Source organism: Mobula hypostoma, chromosome 10 (assembly GCF_963921235.1).
Source record: "Mobula hypostoma chromosome 10, sMobHyp1.1, whole genome shotgun sequence".
Lineage (NCBI taxonomy): Eukaryota > Metazoa > Chordata > Chondrichthyes > Myliobatiformes > Myliobatidae > Mobula > Mobula hypostoma.
Window position 1 is genome coordinate 41,049,951 of NC_086106.1, and position 21,431 is coordinate 41,071,381.

Consider the following 21,431-nt stretch of genomic DNA (forward strand, 5'->3'; position numbering starts at 1 on the left):
CAACCAAAAGACCCAACCACCAGCCACAGCCACCACTTACACTTGCCAACACTGCACAAAAATATGTGGATCTCGGATCAGCCTCTACAGCCACCTGAGGACCCACCAGTTGACAATTCATATTCAACTAGAGTGTTCACATTGCTATTACTACTGTTCTATGTGTAATTTAATGCATTCCCTGCCCTGTTTTTTTTGGGATAATGAAAAATGATCTGGACAGAACATCTGACCTATTCTGTCTCTCCTGACTGTGGAGGGAGCTTAATGCTGAACTACTCCATTTTTGTTTTCAAAGTGGGAGCTTTATTTTAAGCTTAGCAGGTCGGGCAGCATCCATGGAAATGATCAGTCGACGTTTCCGGCCGGAACCCTTCATCAGGACTGTAGAGGGAAGGGGCGGAGGCCCTATAAAGAAGGTGGGGGGAGGGTGGGAAGGAGAAGGCTGGTAGGTTCCAGGTGAAAAATCAGTAAGGGGAAAGATAAAGGGGTGGGAGAAGGGAGGCAGGGAGGTGACAGGCAGGAAAGGTGAAGAAAGAATAGGGGTTCCGCCTCCTTCTACTACCCATTGTATTTTCCCCCATACTTTCTTCACCTTTCCTGCCTATCAACTCCCTGCCTTCCTTTCCCCACCCCTTTATCTTTCCACTTACCGGTTTTTCACCTGGAACCTACCAGCCTTCTCCTTTCCACCCTCCCCCCACCTTCTTTATAGGGCCTCCGCCCTTCCCCCTACAGTCCTGACAAAGGGTTCCCGCCCGAAACGTCCACTGATCATTTCCACGGATGCTGCCCGACCTGCTAAGTTCCTCCAGCGTGTTGTGGGTGTTGCTTTGACCCCAGCATCTGCAGATTATTTTGTGTTTATTATAAGCTTGCTTCTCCCACATTATCACAGCTGAATATTGTTTAATGTGAAATTTCTTTCCATACTACATTAGCTTTCAAAGTTCAAGGTAAACTTATTATCAAACTACATATGTCACCATTTGTAACCCTGAGATTTGTTTTCTTGCGGGCATACACAGTAAATCAAAGAAACAACAGAATCAATGAAAGACCGCACCCAACAGGATGGACAAACAACCAATGTGCAAAAGACAAGAAACTGTAAATACAAAAAGAAAACAAATAATAATGAATGAGCAATAACTATCAAAAACATAAATGAGCCATTAAAAGTGAGTCCATATGTTGTGGGAACAGTTCAGTGATGGGGCAAGTGAAGTTACCCCTCTGTTACAAGAGCTTGATGGTTGAGAGGTAATAACTGTTCCTGAACCTAGTTGTGTGGGTTCTGAGGTTCGTCTACCTTCATCCTAATGGTATCAGTGGAAAGAGAGTATTGCCTGGGTGGTGGGGGTCCTTGATGATGGATGCTGATTTCCTGTGACAGTGCTCGATAGCGGAGAGGGCTCTACCTGAAGTGAAATAGCCACTACATTTTGTAGGGGTTTCCATTCGAGGGCATTGGAGTCCTGTTCCATTTACAACCTAGTTCAACTTGAGGAAACAATACCATTGGTGAATTGCTTGAAGTACTGGCAGCACTTATTTGGACCATGATCAATTGCTTACACTTGAGATGAGTGGGAGTCCAGCCTGTAGTCACCAGTGCTGTTGCCAGCGACCCATCTCAGGGAGCAACAGAAAAACGACTGTTTCTCTTCTGTATTCAAACTTTGATAAAAGCAGTTAAATGAAAATGCAGGAGCAGAATAATATGAACAAATATAAGGTTATGCACTTTGGTGGCAAAAACAGGAAGGTAGATTATTATTGAACATCCAGATTAGGAAGGGGGAGGTGCAGTGAGACCTGAGTGTCCTTACACACCATTTGATGACAACAATCATGCAGATTGCAATGAACAGTTAAAAAGGCTAATGGTATTTTGTCTTTCATAGCATAAGAATTTGAATATCAGAGTTCAAAGTAAATTTATTTTCAAAGTAAATATATATCACCATATACAACCCGGAGATTCATTTTCTTGCAGGCATTCACAGACATACAAAGAAATACAATAGAATCAGTGAAAGTTTGACAATCAATGTGCAAAAGAGGACAAACATGTAAGGACAAAATAAATAAATAATATTGACATGAGTTCTAGAGTCCTTGAACAAGGGGCAAGAATTCAGGGTGGTGCTGGTGATACATGGTGACATTCTGTGTGCAGCTCACAAATATAGAATCCTTGGTGACACCTTAAATACTGTCTGTCATTTTGATCACTTTATCTGAAGATATTCTTGGTAGAGTGAGAGAGAGAGAGAGAGATAGTGAGACAGTGCAGTGAAGGATCCTGAAATGGCTGGACTGATATATGAAGAAAGATTGAATCGGTGGGGTTTATATGCACTGGAGTTTAGAGGCATGAGAGGGGACTTCATTGACACTTACAAAATCCTGGAGGAGTGGACAGATGAGGAGTATGAAGATGTTCTCGATGGTGGCTATGTCCAGAAGCAGGGATCAGTCAAAGGATGCTGGGAAGGACATTTGGCAGGAGATAAGGAGACTTTTTCACTCAGAGTGGAATTCTCTCCTATAGAAGACAGATGAGGTCAAACCATTAAACATATTCAAGGAGGAGATCAAGAGGCATGTGGAAAGATCAAGGAAGGGGACTGAACTTGGGTGATCAGCTATAATAATATTCAAAGGGCTGAATGGTCTCTGCCTCTCTGTTTCCACGCTGTCCTCATTTGTCAGAAGGCCCCTGCCTTGCCCACCAATCCTGCGGAATCTCCAGTGAGCCAATGAAGAGTGCACTGACACCTGGACACAAATACCACCTTGAAAGAGGGTTAGGCAGGCAATTCGGATGGACTGCCCACGGGCTTGACCTGAATGTCCACCACGGCCAGGCGCAGCCCAGTCCCTGAGGCAGCTGACTCATGTCCTCCTCTCTCCACCTTTTGTGTGTGCTATCCCTGCCCTGGCAGTGTTTGATGGGACAGGATACATGAACTCCCTACCTCTCCAAACGTTTAACGCACTTGTCTCATAAGTGCAAAGGACGATGATATCTTCAAAGGATGTTATCAGTCTGGTTCTTTCTAATTCATCTTCCGTAGGTGAAATATTTTAAAAACAAGCCACTCCAGAATATTCCAAAGCACTTCATTTTTTTCCACTCCAACTCAAACAGACGAACTTTTGAAAAATATTTTTATTCCATGATGCATCAAGTGTAAACACTTCTAACATCGTGCTTAAGAGTTTACAAAAAGAGAATTATTCTTCAGACCTTTGCCTTGAGCCTGCTGGGAACGACATTCCGCAGTTTTTAGGTTGCTAAACCAATCCTTTTAAGGTCAGCAAACACAAGCGTGGGCTCCTGGGAGGCCATCTTTTCAGTATTCTACCCATAGCTGGCTTGTCTCTTCCAGAGCACCAAGGGTTCAGGATGTTTCCTGCAAGGAATAAAATGCAATCTGGGACATCCCTGGCAGTAGTTCTCCTTTGTGTGACTGTTTTTTGCGCTAGTGGTGTCCTGTCTTGGAGGGGCGAAACGGTGCATAAACTGGCAGACTGGAAGCTCTGTGCTGATGAAGAATGCAGCCGTAAGTAATTTAAAGACAGGAGCTGATCTCTCTAGCTTTGTTTTGTTCTGCTGCAAGAAAGGGGTTTGAAATGAAGTACCCCTAGAGAAAGAATTGTTAGCGAAAGCCAACGAAAGAAGGCTGTTCATTGCAATGAACTATCATTTCGTCCTACTCTCCTTTTTCCTCTCAACCCTCTAAGCTGCTCTTTCGGACAGCGTGTTTCAGCTCCAGATGATGCAGCGAGGAGAGGCGGTTTTTGTTCATCCTTTGATCCTTGCCCTGACCTGTGCCCCCACTCGGCCAATGAAAACGCTCTTCCCTTAGTTACTCCATTCCTGTGGTTATTGGCCTAGATGCTGTGTCTAACTCCTTACCCCGTTTTCATATGACTTCCGCTCTCTCTCCTCCAGCCCTACAACTCTCTATGCTCCATTAATTCTGGCTTCTTGATCGTCCCTGAATTAGTTTCTCTGTAGTAAGTAGCTATACCTCAGTTGTTCTAATCCCTGAATCAGGTTTAATATTACTGACATTCCCCTCCTTCTTCTATTCCCCACTCTGGCATGTTACTTCTTCTCTTCATTTGCTTATCACCTCTCCCTGCTGCCTCTCCTTCCCTTTCTCCCATGGTCCATTCTCCTCTCCGATCAGATTCCTTCTTCTCCAGCCCTTTCTCTTTCCCACCCACCTGGCTTCACCTATCGCATTCTAACTTCCCCTCCCCCTTCACCTTTTTATTCTGGCGTCTTCCCGCTTTCTTTCTAGTCCTAATGAAGTGCCTGGACCCTAAATGTCGTCTGTTTATTCATTGCTATAGATGCTGCATGACCTGCTGAGCATTTTGTGAATATTGCTCTGGTTTTCCAGCATCTGCAGAATCCCTTTCGTGTTTATGATTTGGTGTGAAGTTTTTGTTTTCTGCAACATTACAGTGCAATTCATAAAAACAGTATAAATTACAACAAGAAATATATATAATTAAATTAAATAAGCAGTCTAAGAAAAAAAGAGAGAGCAAACATAGTGAAGTACTGTTCATGGGTTGGTTCATTGTTCATTCCAAAATTTGACAGAGATCGAAGCTGTTCACCCACACTAAACTTCTTTGCTTCTCTAGTTCTTGCTCTATCAAGGTTAGGTAAGCCAGTGAGACACTTTTGGACATTTAGCTACATTAAAAGGAATAAAAACACACTGTTGTTTTTTAAAAACGCAAACAACAGGAATTCTGCAGATGCTGGAAATTCAAGCAACACACATCAAAGTTGCTGGTGAACGCAGCAGGCCAGGCAGCATCTCTAGGAAGAGGTACAGTTGACGTTTCAGGCCGAGACCCTTCGTCAGGACTAACTGAAGGAAGAGTTAGTAAGAGATTTGAAAGTGGGATGGGGAGGGGGAGATCCAAAATGATAGGAGAAGACAGGAGGGGGAGGGATGGAGCCAAGAGCTGGACAGGTGATTGGCAAAGGGGATATGAGAGGATCATGGGACAGGAGGTCCGGGGAGAAAGACAAGGGGTGGTGGACCAGAGGATGGGCAAGGGGTATAGTCAGAGGGACAGAGGAAGAAAAAGGAGAGTGAGAGAAAGAATTACCCCTCGATCGTGACCCCACTAAGGAGCACCAGGCCATTGTCTCCCACACCATCACCGACTTTATCCGCTCAGGGGATCTCCCATCCACTGCTACCAACCTTATAGTTCCCACACCTCGCACTTCCCGTTTCTACCTCCTACCCAAGATCCACAAACCTGCCTGTCCGGGCAGACCTATTGTCTCAGCTTGCTCCTGCCCCACCAAATTCGTTTCTGCATACCTCGACACCGTTTTATCCCCCCTTGTTCAATCTCTTCCTACCTATGTTCATGACACTTCTCACGCTCTTAAACTTTTCGATGATTTTAAGTTCCCTGGCCCCCACCGCTTTATTTTCACCATGGATGTCCAGTCCCTATATACTTCCATCCCTCATCAGGAAGGTCTCAAAGCTCTCCGCTTCTTTTTGGATTCCAGATCTAATCAGTTCCCCTCTGCCACCACTCTGCTCTGTCTAGCGGAATTAGTCCTTACTCTTAATAATTTCTCCTTTGGCTCCTCCCACTTCCTCCAAACTAAAGGTGTAGCTATGGGCACCCGTATGGGTCCTAGCTATGCCTGCCTTTTTGTTGGCTTTGTGGAACAATCTATGTTCCGTGCCTATTCTGGTATCTGTCCCCCACTTTTCCTTCGCTACATCGATGACTGCGTTGGCGCTGCTTCCTGCACGCATGCTGAGCTCGTTGACTTCATTAATTTTGCCTCCAACTTTCACCCTGCCCTCAAGTTTACCTGGTCCATTTCCGACACCTCCCTCCCCTTTCTAGATCTTTATGTCTCTGGAGACAGCTTATCCACTGATGTCTACTATAAGCCTACTGACTCTCACAGCTATCTGGACTATTCCTCTTCTCACCCTGTCTCTTGCAAAAATGCCATCCCCTTCTCGCAATTCCTCCGTCTCCGCCGCATCTGCTCTCAGGATGAGGCTTTTCATTCCAGGACAAGGGAGATGTCTTCCTTTTTTAAAGAAAGGGGCTTCCCTTCCTCCACTATCAACTCTGTTCTCAAACGCATCTCCCCCATTTCACGTACATCTGCTCTCACTCCGTCCTCCCGCCACCCCACTAGGATTCCCCTGGTCCTCACCTACCACCCCACCAGCCTCCGGGTCCAACTTATTATTCTCCATAACTTCTGCCACCTCCAACGGGATCCCACCACTAAGCACATCTTTCCCTCCCCCGCCTCTTTGCTTTCTGCAGGGATCGCTCCCTACGTGACTCCCTTGTCCATTCATCCCCCCCATCCCTCCCCACTGGTCTCCCTCCTGGCACTTATCCTTGTAAGCAGAACAAGTGCTACACATGCCCTTACACTTCCTCCCTTACCACCATTCAGGGCCCCAAACAGTCCTTCCAGGTGAGGCGACACTTCACCTGTGAGTCGGCTGGGGTGATATACTGCATCCGGTGCTCCCAATGTGGCCTTCTATATATTGGCGAGACCCGATGCAGACTGGGAGACCGCTTTGCTGAACACCTACGCTCTGTCCGCCAGAGAAAGCAGGATCTCCCAGTGGCCACACATTTTAATTCCACATCCCGTTCCCATTCTGTCATGTCTATCCACAGCCGCCTCTACTGTAAAGATGAAGCCACACTCAGGTTGGAGGAACAACACCTTATATTCCATCTGGGTAGCCTCCAACCTGATGGCATGAACATCGACTTCTCTAACTTCCGCTAATGCCCCACCTCCCCCTCGTACCCCATCCGTTATTTATTATACACACATTCTTTCTCTCACTCTCCTTTTTCTCCCTCTGTCCCTCTGACTATACCCCTTGCCCATCCTCTGGTTCCCCCCCCTTTGTCTTTCTCCCCGGGCCTCCTGTCCCATGATCCTCTCATATCCCCTTTGCCAATCACCTGTCCAGCTCTTGGCTCCATCCCTCCCCCTCCTGTCTTCTCCTATCATTTCCGATCTCCCCCTCCCCCTCCCGCTTTCAAATCTCTTACTAACTCTTCCTTCAGTTAGTCCTGACGAAGGGTCTCAGCCTGAAACGTCGACTGTACCTCTTCCTAGAGATGCTGCCTGGCCTGCTGCGTTCACCAGCAACTTTGATGTGTGTTGGTTACACTGTTGTTTTGTAATGAATGTTTTACATACTGTAATTGAATGTTAAAAAGTGGGAGGAATTAACAGTAATTACCCAGCTGGTTTCCCTCAGGTACTGTGACAGACCTTTGAAAAATTGGCTTGGTAATTCCGTATGTTTAGGCCCATGGGTTGGGAATGGAGGCTCAGCCAATGTTAGATCTTCTGCTGATGGACTGACACACCTATCTAGTCCCTTTTTAACAATGCTGTCAGTGCATTTATGTAGAAAACATTCCCTTGGCTACTTTGCTGGGCACCTCGGTTCCGTCAGCTGAAGATTAGTATTGGATCTAACTGGCTGATTCTCTATTCACAACTGGAGGACTAGACACACACCTACCAGGCTAGTGTCTCAAAGAGCCTATGGATTCACTGTCAAGGACTGGATATTTAAGTATTTGGATAGACATGGACTGTTCAGGATAGTCGGTATAGCTACATGCATGGTAGGTCATGTCTAACCAATCTTACAGCTTTTCGAGGAAGTTACCAGCAAAATGGATGAAGGTAAGCAGTGGATGTTGTCTACATGGACTTTACATTTGACAACGTCCCACATGGGAGGCTGGTCAAGAAGGTTCAGATGTTTGGCATTCAGGATGAGGTAGTAAATTGGCTTTACGAGATAAGCTAGGGAGTGGTAGTAAAGGGTTGCTTCTCTGACTGTGACTAATGGTGTACCACAGAGATTGGTGCTGGGTCTCTTGTTTGTCATCTATATCAGTGACCTGGATGATAATGTGAATATCTGAATCAGCAGGTTTGCGGATGACACCGAGATTGGGGGTGTAGTGGACAGTGAATAAGGCTATCGTGGCTTGCAGAGGGATTTGCATCAGCTGGAAAAATGGAGACGGAATTTAATGCAGACATGTGTGAGGTTTTGCACTTTGGTAGGACCAACCAGGGTAGGTCTTACACAGTGAACGGTAGGGCACTGAGGAGTGTTGTAGAACAAAGGATTCTGGCAATACATGTTCATAATTTATTGAAAGTAGCATCACAAGTAAAGAAAACTTTCAGCACATTGGCCATCGTGAATCAATGTATTGAATACAGATGATGGGATGTCATGTTGAAGTTATATCAGATGTTGGTAAGGCCTAATTTGGAATATTGTGTGCCATTTTGGTCACCTACCTACAGGAAAGATGTAAACAAGGTTGAAAGAGTGCAGAGAAAATTTACAAGCATGTTGCCAGGACTGGAGGACCTGAGTTATAAGGAAAGCTTAGGACTGTATTCTTTGGAACGTAGAAGATTGAGAAGAGATTTGATAGAAGTATACAACATTTTGAAGGGGTATAGATAGGGTAAAAACAAGCAGGCTTTTTCCACTGAGGTTGGGTGGGACTACAACTAGAGGTCATGGCTTAAGGGTGAAAGTTGAGTTTTAAGGAGAACACGAGGGGAAACTTCTTCAGTCAGAGGGGCGTGAGAATGTGGAATGAGCTGCCACACAAATGGTGCATGTGAGCTCAGTTTCAATATATAAGACCTCAGTTCGATTCCACTTGGAGTATTATGTTTGGTTCTGGTTAACTCACTACAGGAAGGATGTGAATACTATAGAAAGAGTGCAGAGGAGATTTCCAAGGATGTTGCTGGGATTGGAGAGCGTGCCTTATGACAGTAGGTTGAGTGATCTTAGCCTTTTCTCCTTGGAGCGACCTGATAGTGATGTACAAGGTGATGAGAGGCATTGATTGTGTGGGTAGTCAGAGGCTTTTTCCCCAGGGCTGAAATGGCTAACATAAGGGGGCATAGTTTTAAGGTGCTTGGAAGTAGGTACAAGAGGGATGTCAGGGGTAAGTTTTTCACACAGAGACTGGTGGGTACATGGAATACACTGTTGGTGACGGTGGTGGAGGTAGATACAGTAGGGTCTTTGAAGAGACTTGTGGTTATACAATAGGGTAATTCTAGGCAGTTTCTACAGTAGGCACAACATTGTGGGCTGAAGGGCCTGTGATGTGCTGTATGTTCTATGTTTAAGGGAAGTTTGGATGGGTACATGGAAAGTAGGGATATGGAGGGCTATGGTCTGGGTGCAGGTCAATGAGAGTAGGCAGTTTAAACCATTTCAGAATGAACTAGATTTGCTGAAGGTACTGTACTTCTCTATGTCTTTATGGACTCCACAACTCATATTCTCAATATTCATTTAGTAATTTAAAAAACCTATTTGAAGTTTGTTTTCTTTTGCACATTGCTTGTTTGTCTGTCTTTGAATGTAGTTTTCCATTGATTCTATTGTATTTCTTTGTAGTTACTGTGAATGCACACAAGAAAATGAATCTCAGGGTAGTATATGGGGACATATACGCACTTCGACAATAAATTTACTTTGAACTTAGATTGTTACACCACCATCCAACCATTCAGCTTGTGCTTTGCAGAGGTATGAAACATGGACTGTTCCCTCAGACTGCTGATAAATCAATGTAGCCCTCCATTAGTCTCGTGAGACCATGGATTTGTGCCTTTGGAAGGTTTCCAGGGTGCAGGCCTGGGCAAGACCAGCAGTTGCCCGTGCTGCAAGTCTCCCCTCTCCACGCCACCGATGTTGTCCAAGGGAAGGGCATTAGGACCCATACAGCTTGGCACCAGTGTCATCACAAAGCAATGTGTGGTTAAGTGCCTTGCTCAAGGACACACACACAGCCTCAACCAAGGCTCAAACTAGCGACCTTCAGATCACTAGACGTACGCCTGAACCACTTGGCCACGCACCAACACGCTGATAAATAATGGCCGGATTATTGTGAGTTTCACTCTCAGCTGCAGGTGCCAGTTAGGTCAGTGTGTACTTTGATTACCTTCTGTTTACCTTGTAGATCCGATTTCAATGGCTCGAGCACTCGCTGATTACACCAGTCCAGACTGTAGATTCATCAACATCCATCAAGGGCAGATTGTTTATGTGTACGGAAAACTCAAAGGCAGAGGACGCAATTTCTGGCAAGGCACTGTGAGTCAGATAGAGTCTCAACAGTCTGTTTGGTTGCTTGATGCCTTGAGTCTGACTTTTTCTGGTATTTGCCCCTGGGCTGATCCTGGCATTTCTGCCCATTGTCAATAAGTGGGATATGTGGGCTGTGGGTCTGCCTGCTGTCTGTCTGATGACTGTTTCTGGGCTGTGGGACACTGTCAGGGATGGACCAGTTACATTGTGACTGACTCATTGACCAGTGTCTGCATTTAGGTCCAAGGTGATTATTATGGGTCGCAGTCAACTGTTCTTGGATTTTTCCCAAAGTCAGTGGTGCAGGAGGTCCAACACCTGGTGACGGATGTGATGGAGCTACCAACAGTGGTGAGTGCACTTTCACTCCCTCCCTATTTATCATTCCTATCAGTGGGAAGCAGAGAAGTAATAGCTGCACATGCAGACAATAGTCAGTGGCACAGTGTGGTAACACAAACATGTTGGCCAGAAGCTGATGGTTTAATGTGTTCACTGCAGAATGACAGATTCCACCTCAGTCAGGTATAAACAGAGAACCTGCTGGGAATCTGAAGACAGGGAATGGTGGAAACACTTGCCGAATTCATTGTCACCAGCAGAGACACTCAGTAATCATGCTGAGCAACACACACAAAATGCTGGAAGAACTCAGCAAGTCTGACAGCAGTTGACATTTTGGGCCAAGTCCCGACCTGCTGAGTTTCTCCAGCATTTTGTGTATGTTGTTCAAGATTTCCAGCATCTGCAGAATCTCGTGTTGGTAATGGTGTTGCTTTGGATTAAAGTAACACTTTGCAAGATGCTCTCTGCCACTATAAATATTCTTTGTAAAATCTAAATTAATGGATGTACTGATGTGGTGAAATGATCTGTATGGATGACAAAGTCTTTCACCATACCTCAGTACATGTGACAATAATACACCAATTCCTAAAGTTGCCCTCTGCTGCTACCAACCTGTTTTACTAGTACCCAACTCTGTGTGAGGCAGAGTTATTGTGGCCTATCTCCCAGCTACAGTGACCTCTGTAAGAGGCAAATAACAGGCTCAACAAGGCAGAAGGACAGTAGTGTCTCATGAGGGGGTAAAATCAGACCTGTTTCCTATTTCCAAACACTTTCCAATGACCTATATATCTGAGAAAATAGAAATCAGTCAGTGTTCCTACTGTCCTCTCTCCTGGTCAGTATAACTGTGCGTATGGGCTTGATTACAATGGTTTCTACTGTTGAACAGACCTTACATGCCCCTGGACTACACTCACACATGCAGGACAGTATTTGGTTAATAGATGGTGGATGGATCCATCGAACTCCTTATATTGTGCCTCGAAGAAGGTTGTAGGTTAACTGTCAAGATGTTATCTATCTACTTAACATTGTCTCCTTGCATTTGTAGGACTGGGATTTCCATTGTTAAGAGGATCCTTCCAGAACACCAAACTAAACTGCATTATGTAGAATGAGAAGACTAGAATACCGTGTGAAAGAGACACCTCTTTTTCCTTTATTAGGGGAGAGAGAGAGCCTGTGGTATGTCGAGTACCAGGTGAACAAGTAGTCTTTGGGGTATTGTAAGTCTGTTTTTACTGTTGCTTTGCTCATGCTTGAGTGCTCAGAGGCAGTGCCAATGCTTTTTTTATTGCCGGTGGGTGGGGGGGGGGGATTGTTGCCTACTGCCACTTACACACGGGAGGGAGGGGAGCTGGGAGGGACTTTGGGGTTCTAACATTTAACTGTCACTCATTCTTTGGGGACACTCCTCTGTTTTGCATGGATGGTTGTGAAGAAAATGCATTTCAGAATGTCTATTGTATACATTTCTCTGACATTGAATGTACCTTTGAACTGTAACAATAATGAAAAATAAACAGGCATATAACTGCTAAGCTGATCATTATTTCTCTAGTTCATACTCCAAGTGACTGAATTTTGGGGGCATTCATTGGTGGGACTGATGCAGAGAGCTACATGGCCTTGAACATAGTATGGACAAGGCCTCACGCCATGGTGTCACCTGTTCGCAGCCACGCAGGGAAAAGGTTTTGGAGTTGGTGCCTGGAGGCGGTGTGGCACAGCAGCCATGCCCCCCAGTGTATACTTGGTGGAAGACAAGCTGGTTCAAGTTCATTGTCACAATGAAACAAAACAACTAAACAATGTTCCTCCAGACCATGGTGCACCCACACAACTCTTTTTCATTTGGCTGTGTTCATGTATGGTTCAATGACAATTAAACTTGAACTGACTTCCATAACTCATCTAGGTTCACAAACACTTTTTTTTAATTAAATGCAATCGTGAACAATAGCCAGATCAGAAACACTGATCAAGTCAACTAGTTTCCAAAGAGAACTCTGATAGGCCAATCAGATGGTTCACTGCTGCTCAGTGATAGAACACAAAAGATCACATGTACAATTAAGAAACATTAAAAAATAGTAGAAATACTGGAGTCATTATGATCATGATGAAGTCTGCTGGAGAGAGAAATTTATACACATGCTGTCCTCCATAATTCAAAAAGATTGAAGGATAAGGTTGCAGGGTGACAAAACTTGGCAGGAGCACTTGGAACTAAAAACTAATCCCTACCAGGAGAAAACAGCACCTGTTCTTTCCGCACTGTTCTCCAGCAGTTTAAGGACTAAGTCCAGCTGGAACATAACTCACAAGTGCTCTTGAAAGTCAGGTATTAACCCTACCTACCAACAACCAAGCATTGCCATCCTGGTCCCCTTCATGATACCTTATGAAGAAGCATGTGACTTCCCTCCCAGAGATGATAGGTGTTTTGCACTCGACTCTTGAAGGCTTGGACCCCATCGTCCCAGATGTTTCCAACCACAGCATCTGGAAGGCCATTCCAAATTCTGACAGCACAGCGAAGGAAGCTTCTATCCAGTGTGTAGGTTCATGCATCAGGCATAGAAACAGCATGAGCAGGCATAGATAAACATGAAGTCAGCATGACACGAAGGTCTGCAGGGCTGTGGCTGGTGTGCATTTTGTATAGCGCAGTAGCTGCAGCAACCTGTCGTCTGTGGTGTAAGCTACTGATGGCTAGCTTCTCACGAGCTGTGGCTTCATCTGCACCTATATTCCTGAGAGCCTTTCTTTGAATGGAATCAAGTTGGCTGAGGACATTCTGTGGGACTCCTTGCGGGACCTCTCACTGCAGGAGGGCAGAGGCTGCTGGGTCTCACTATCCTCTAACTTGGGATCTACTGTTCAGGGAGAAAAAGGTGTTATCATTCCATGATCCCAGCCAGCATTCTCTGTAGAGGCACTGCCCTTGAGGTCCGCTGACCCTGTTGGGGATTTCATGGACGAAGGCATCAAACACACAGTGAAATGAGATGCTGACACAAATCATGGATCAGAAATCTGAAAGTGCTAGAAATAGTCAAATGAGGCAGCAACTTTAAAAAAATATAAATGAAATGTTTATAAATACAAATGGGAAGTTTGACTGCCGTAAAAACTTGGTTACCTGGCACTCATAATTGGCATGCTTTGGGAACTGCCTTAACTGTAATGTCACATGTCGAACCTCCACAGAGCTTTCACTATATTATAGAATTGGCTTTAACAGGAGCATAACTGGGTGATTGATCAATGTTCTTACAGAAAATGCTGAGGAATTCAGTAGATCAGGCAGCATCTATGGAAAGGAATAAACTGCTGTTGTTTCAGGGCCTTCATTTTCACCGAGTCCTGATGAAGGGTCTTGGTCTGAAACATCGTGTTTATTCTCCTCTATAGATGCTGCCTGACCTGCTGAGTTCCTCCAGAATTTTGCGTGTGCTACTCTGGACTTCCAGAATCTCTTGTGTTTAGGATTATAGTTCCTAGTTGCTGGGTTTTCAAATGAGGGGGGAAAAAATAGAGATGATGATGGTAGTAAACAAAATAATCATGGTTAAGACATCAAACACGAGGAATTCTGCAGATGCTGGAAATTCAAGCCACACACATCAAAGTTGCTGATGAACACAGCAGGCCAGGCAGCATCTCTAGGAAGAGGTACAGTCCACGTTTTGGGCCGAGACCCTTTGTCAGGACTAACTGAAGGAAGAGCTAGTAAGAGATTTGAAAGTGGGAGGGGGAGGGGTAAGAGATTTGAAGGTGGGAGGGGGAGGGGTAAGAGATTTGAAGGTGGGGGGGTAAGAGATTTGAAAGTGGAAGGGGGAGGGTCACATTCTTTCTCTCTCTCCTTTTTCTCCCTCTGTCCCTTTGCCCATCCTCTGGGTTTTTCCCCCCCCTCCCCCTTTTCCTTCTCCCTGGACCTCCTGTCCCATGATCCCCTCGTATCACTTTTGCCAATCACCTGTCCAGCTCTTGGCTCCAGCCCTCCCCCTCCTGTCTTCTCCTATCATTTTGGATCTCCCCCTCCCACTTTCAAATCTCTTACTAGCTCTTCCTTCAGTTAGTCCTGACGAAGGGTCTTGGCCCGAAACTTTGACTGTACCTCTTGCTAGAGATGCTGCGTTCATCAGCAGGATCGTCAGATGACTTTATGACCTGAAATAAAGGAGAGTTGGGAGTGTAAATCAGAAAACAGCCCTAGGGTGATAGAAAAAATTTGAAAGTAATTTTTGTGATGAACAGTAAACACTTAAGGGCAGCAACAATGGGAGATTTCAATTATCCTGTTAGCTGGAGTAAAGCCAGTGTAAAAGCTACAAAGTCACACTGACTTAAATGACTTGAAATTTGTTGTTTTTGTAGCAGTAGTAGAGCACAAAGATATAAAAATTACAAAAGTAATGCAAAAACAAAAGGAATAACGAAGTAGTGTTCACAAGTTCATGAACCATTCAGAAATCTGATGGCTGAGGAAAAGAAGCTGTTCCTGAATCATTGAACGTGGGTCTTCAGTCTCCTTTACCTCCTCTGATGACAGTAACGAGAAGAGGGCACGTGCTGAATGGTGAGGATCCTTAGTGATGAAGGCAATGTCAATAGTGTGGAGGGCTGTGTCTGTGATGAAGCTGGTCATGTCTCTGAAATCTCTTTCAATCCTGTGCACCAGAGTCTCCATATCTATTCTTAAACTGCATTCAGGAGAACTTTTATTTTTGGCCAGTCTTTAAAAATTTACATCTGTGCCACTTCATATTCCCCAACTTAAACAAAAAGATTCCTCTACCCTGAGCTGTCTTATTGCAGACTATTGACAAGACTAACGGAACCTTTCGTTCACCAGTTGTATTTGTATAGTAGTGACTTGTGTGGGGGGGGAGGGGAGGGGAGGGGATTGTTTGATGTAATTCTTACAGGCTGCCAGCTGGTGGCACATGTGAGCTGTTAACAGGACATAAGACATTGGAGCAGAATTAGGCCATTTGGCCCAGTGAGTCTGCTCCACCATTTCATTGCAGCCAATTTATTATCCTTCTCCAGCCCATTCTCCTGTCTTCTCCACGTAACCCCGATGCCCTGATTAAAAGTAAAGGCATCCGTTAGTCTTGCGAGACCATGAATCTGCGCCTGGAAAGCCTTCACTCTCCAGGGGGCGGGCCTGGGCAAGGTTTTATGGAAGACCAGCAGCTGCCCATGCTACAAGTCTCCTCTCTCCACAACACTGATGTTGTCCAAGGGAAGGGCATTAGGACCCATACAGCTTGGCACCAGTGTTGTCGCAGAGCACTGTGTGATTAAATGCCTTGCTCAAGGCCACAACACGCTGCCTCGGCTGGGGCTCAAACTCACGACCTTCAGATCGCTGGTCGAATGCCTTAACCACTTGGCCACGTGCCCTGATTAATCAAGAACCTATTAACCTCTGTGTGGTAGAAATAGTTAGAACTAGTGCATTATGTGATACTTGACCACTCTGGAGCAGTTGGACTTAAGACTGCTGATGTGCGTCAAGAATTACCTTGGATGCTAAGTGCAGTACCAGGAACTCCAATAAACAAGATACTAAGCCCCTGGGATCAGGAGGGAGGATGTGTCTGGGGGTAAATATGAGTCCTGGTAACAGGGAACAAAGAGAACTGTTACACTCGCACTGAGATAATTGACATGTCTTTTAAGCAATTGATCACCTATTGACTGTGGGATGCTAAACAAAGTTATGTGGTTTGTCTTCTGTATAAATGAGCTCTGTATAACCAAAAAAATATCAAGAGTTCTGGTGGCAGTGGAGACTGCTGCAGACTCTCCATGATATCATGTTAATAAATTCTTAAAATGGCACTCTGGTGTTCTTAGTTAGTATTTCCACGACACTCTGCCTTAAATAAATAACCTTTGCTCAATTACCTGGCTCCACAACCGTCCGTGTAAATAAATTCCACAGATTCACCACTCTCTGGATAAAGATTTTTTTTTCTCATCTCATTATAAATGGACATCCCTCGATTCTGAGGCTGTGACCTCTGATCTTCGACTTCTCCACTATAGGAAACATCTTCTCCACATCCAAATCTATCTAGGCCTTTCAGTATTCAATAAGTTTCAATGAGAGTTCCCTCCTTCTTCTAAACTCCAGTGAGTACAGGCCCAGAGTCATCAAATGCTCAAGTTAAACCTTTCAGTTTTGGGATCATTCTCATTAATGTACTCTGAACCCTCTCCAATGCCAGCACATCTTTTCTTAGATAAGGGGTGCAAAACTGCTCACAGTACTCCTAGTGTGGTCTATTAAAGGACCTCCAGCATCCAGGGCATTCCCTTTTCTCACTGTTACCATCAAGCAGGAGGCACAGAAGCCTGAAGGCACACACCCAGCAATTCAGGAACAGCTTCTTCCCCTCTGCCATCCGATTCCTAAATGGACTTTGACTCTTTGGATACTACCTCACTTTAAAAAACAGTATTTCTGTTTTTGCACGCTTTTAAAATCTATTCAATATATGTAATTGATTTACTTGTTTATTTATTTTATTTATTACTATTATTTTTAAAAACATTTTTCTCTGCTAGGTTATGTATTGCATTGAACTGTGGCTGCTAAGTTAATAAATTTCACGTCACATGCTGGTGATAATAGACCTGATCCTTTGTATACTAGTCTTCTCAAAATGAATGCTAACATATTTCATTTGCATTTCTTACCACTGTCTCAACCTGCAAGTTGACCTTTAGGGAATTCTGCAAGAGGACTCCAAGGTCCCTTTGCACCTTGGATTTCTGAATTTTCTCCCCATTTAGAAAATAGTACATGCCTTTATTTCTACTGCCAAAGTGCATGATAATGCACTTCCCTACACTACCACTTAGTAGATGGTAGATTCCATCTACCTCTTCTTCTCCCCAATCTGTCCAAGTCCTTCTGCAAACTCCCTACTTCCTAAACACTATCCACCTATCTTCATATTGTTTGCAAATCTGGCCACAAAGTTATCATCCAAATCATTTACATATAACATGAAAAGAAGCAGTTCCAACACTGACCCTTATGGCATACTACTAGTCAACCAGAAAAGACCTCCTTTATTCCCAGTCTTTGCCTCCTGCCAGTCAGCTAATCTTCTATCCATGCTCGTACCTTTCCTGAAATGCCATGTGCTTTTATCTTGTGAAGCAGCCTCATGTGTGGCACCTTCGAACAATCCAAGTAAACAACATCCACCGAATCTCCTTTGTGTACCTGTTATTTCCTCAAAGAATTACAACAGATTTGTCAGGCAAGATTTCCCCTTAAGGAAACCACTATGACTTTGGCCTCTTTTGTCATATGCCTCCAAGTACCCTGAAACCTCATCCTTAGTAATAGATTCCAACATCTTTCCAACCATTGAAGTCAGGTCAACTAGCCTACAATTTCCTTTCTTCTGCCTGCCTCGATGAGTGACATTTGCAATTTCCAGTTCTCCAGAACCATTCCAGAATCTAGAGATTCTTGAAAGATCATTACTAATGCTTCCACAATCTCTTCAGCTAACTCGTTCAGAACCCTGGGGTATAGTCCACCTGATCCAGGTGACTTGTGCACCCTGAAACCTTTAGCTTCCCTTATTCTTAGTAATAGCAATGGCACTCACTTCTGCACTGATACTCTCACATTTCTGGCATTCTGCTAGTGTCTTCCTCAGTGAAGAGTGATGCAAAATACTTAGTAAGTGCGTCCACCATTTCTTTGTCCCTCATTACTACTTCTCCAGCATAATTTTCCAGTGGTCCAATATCCACTCTAGTTTCTCTTTTACTCTTTATATACCTGAAAAACTGCTTGTATCCTCCTTTATATTCCTGGCTAGCTTACCTTCATATTTCATCTTTACAGCTTTTTAATTGTCTTCTGTTGGTTTTTAAAAGCTTCCCAATCTGCTACCTTCTCATTAGTTTTTAAAGTATTATATCCTCTTTTGCTTTTATGCTGCCTGACTTCCCTTGTCAGCCACGGTTGCCTCATCCTCCCTTGAGAATACTTCATGTTTGGGATGTATCCTTCTTGTGCCTTCCAAATTTCCCCCAGAAACACCAGCCATTACTGTTCCGCAGTCATCCCTGCTAGGGTCCTGTTCCAATCAATTTTAGCCAGTTTCTCTCTTATGTAATACTGATACATCCGTGTTTAGCTTCTCCTTCTCAAACTGAAGGGTGAATTCTATAATATTATGATCAATGTTTCCTAAGCGTTCCTTTACCTTAAGCTCCTTAATCAAATCAGGTCATTACACAATATCCAGTCCTGAATTATCATTCTCCTAGTGGGCTAAAACAAAAGTTGCTCTAAAAGGCCATCTCATAGGTATTCTACAAATTCCCCCTCTTGCGATCCAGCACTAACCTGATTTTCCTTGATCGACCTGCAAGTTGAAATACCCCATGATTATCATAACATTGCTCTTTTTACATGCTCTTTCTATCCTCTGTTGCAATTTGGAACCCACATTCCAGCTCCTGTTTGGAGGCCTGGTCTCTTTACTCTTGAGTTTCTTAACTCCACCCACAAGGATTCTACATTTTCTGATCCTATGTCACCTCTTTCTAAAAATTTGATTTTTTTTTTAAACCAACAAAGCCACCCCAACCCCTCTGCCTACCTGTCTGTCCTTTCAGTACAATGTGTATCCTTGGATGTTAAGTTCTTTCTTTCAGCCATGATTCAGTGATGCATACAACATCATACCTGCCCAACTCTAACTGCACTACAAGATTATCTACCTTATTCTGTATACTGCATGCATTCAAATATAATACAATTTCCTGTATTCAATCACCCTTTTGGATCTTGGCCTGTTACACTTTAACTCATCCCACTGACTACAACTTTACCTGTCCTTCTTCAACAGTCACACTACAAACTGCATGTAATTGTACACCAATTGCCCCATCCTCAGTCCTGCCAAATTAGCTTAAACCATCCACAAAGCTCTAGTAAACCTGTCCGCAAGGGTACTGGTGTAATTACAGGTGTAATTCATCCTTTTTGTATAGTCCATCCTCTGCAGAAGAAATCCCAATGATCCAGAAATCAGAAATTCTGCCCCCTGCACCAATTCTTCAGCCACACATTCATCTGCCATCTTACCCTACTGACCAGCGGCTTTACTTTCAACATTGAAACAAGATAATTTCTCCTTATCTGTTACAAAGTTGAGATATTAGGCTGGTTATTCTCAATGGAACACAGGAGGCTGAGGGGTGACCATATAGAGGTTTACAAAACCATGAAGAACATAGATAAGATAGATGCAATCTTTTCCCTGAACATGGGAGCCCAGAACTAGAGGGCACAGCATTAAGGCGAGAGGGAAGAAAGTATACGGAGATCAGACCACAAGCTTTTTCTACACAGATGCTGGTAAATATTTGACAGGAGGTACCATGGGAGGTGGAGGAGGCAGATATTTGAACAGGGAAGCAGAGGGATACAGATTTAAAGCAAATAGGAATAGTGTAGATGGGACAGATTCAATGTGACGGGCAATGAAGGCCCATTTCTCTTCTGTACAATTCTATGATTCCATTCTATATAACATTTCAATACAAAATTACAGATCAAATGCGAGATGACTGTTGGTTTTCTCCATCTGTGGAAAAAAAACCATTAATCTACCATGATTTACCCAATTCTAGGGAACTCGGCAAAGGTTAGAACCCAAGTATCCTGCTCCTTATCACTGCCACTGGACCTTAAAGAGTCATGCAGCACAGAAACAAGTTCTTAAGCTCAATGAACAAGTTCTTTAGCACATCACTTTACAGTGCTAGCGATCACTGATTAGGTTTCTATTTTTGCTGCTGCTGCCGCCCGTAAGGAGTTTGTAACCTTCTCCCCATGACTGCTTGGGTTTCTTCCGGGTGCTCCAGTTTCCTCCCACATTCTAAAAATGTACGGAGTAAGGTGAGTGAGTTGTGGGAATGCTACACTGGAGCCAGAAGCTCCACTTCTGGGCTGCCCAGCACAACCCTTGTTATTTGAATTTGACACAAATGAAGCATTTGACTGTACGTTTCATTGTACAAGTGACAAATAAAGCTAATCTTTAAATCCTTCTTTAAATATACATTGATAATAATCCTCATTTCATTCTCCTCACATTCCCGTTAACTCCCTCAACATTCTGCCACTCCTTACATTCTAGGGGCAATTTACAGCAGCCAATCAACCTATCAACCTACAGATCTTTGGGATGTGGGAGAAACATAGAAAACCTTCGGCCCACAATGCTGTGCCGAACATGTACTTATTTTAGAAATTACCTAGTGTTACTCATAGCCCTCTTTTTTTTCTAAGCTCCATGTACCTATCTAGGACTCTCTTAAAAGATCGTATCTGCCTCCATCACCATCGCTGGCAGCCCATTCCATGCAGTCACTACCCTGCGTAAAAAACTTACATCTCCTGACATCACCTCTGCATCTACTTCCAAGCACGTTAAAACTGTGCCCTCTCGTGCTAGCCATTTCAGCTCTGGGAAAAAGCCTCTGACTATCCACACGATTAATGCCTCTCATCATCTTATACACCTCTATCAGGTCACCTCTCATCCTCCAACACTCCAAGGAGAAAAGGCCAAGTTCACTCAGTCTATTCTCGTAAGGCATGCTCCCCAATCCAGGCAACATCCTTGGGAGGAAACCCAGTGTCACAGAGAGAACTTGCGAAGTCCTGACAGACAGCACCCAAGGCCAGGATTGAACCCAGATCTCTACAGCCATGAGGAGGCATCTCTTTCCAGCTCTGCCACTGTGATACCCTTATTTATCAGGTCACTGGCTACTCAAGATTGTTTAATGTCATTTCCCGTA

The 21,431-nt window shown here is 44.2% G+C and overlaps 1 protein-coding gene across 1 annotated transcript; it reads left to right on the plus strand.

Moving 5' to 3' along the window:
* The first annotated feature begins 3,268 nt into the window (after positions 1 to 3,268).
* LOC134352865 (melanoma-derived growth regulatory protein-like) lies at positions 3,269 to 11,897 on the plus strand. Its single transcript, XM_063060399.1, has 4 exons — positions 3,269 to 3,572; positions 10,090 to 10,223; positions 10,458 to 10,568; positions 11,620 to 11,897. Exons 1-4 carry the CDS (start codon positions 3,416 to 3,418, stop codon positions 11,638 to 11,640), a joined length of 423 nt encoding a protein of 140 aa, XP_062916469.1. The 5' UTR covers positions 3,269 to 3,415; the 3' UTR covers positions 11,641 to 11,897.
* The last annotated feature ends 9,534 nt before the right edge of the window (positions 11,898 to 21,431 follow it).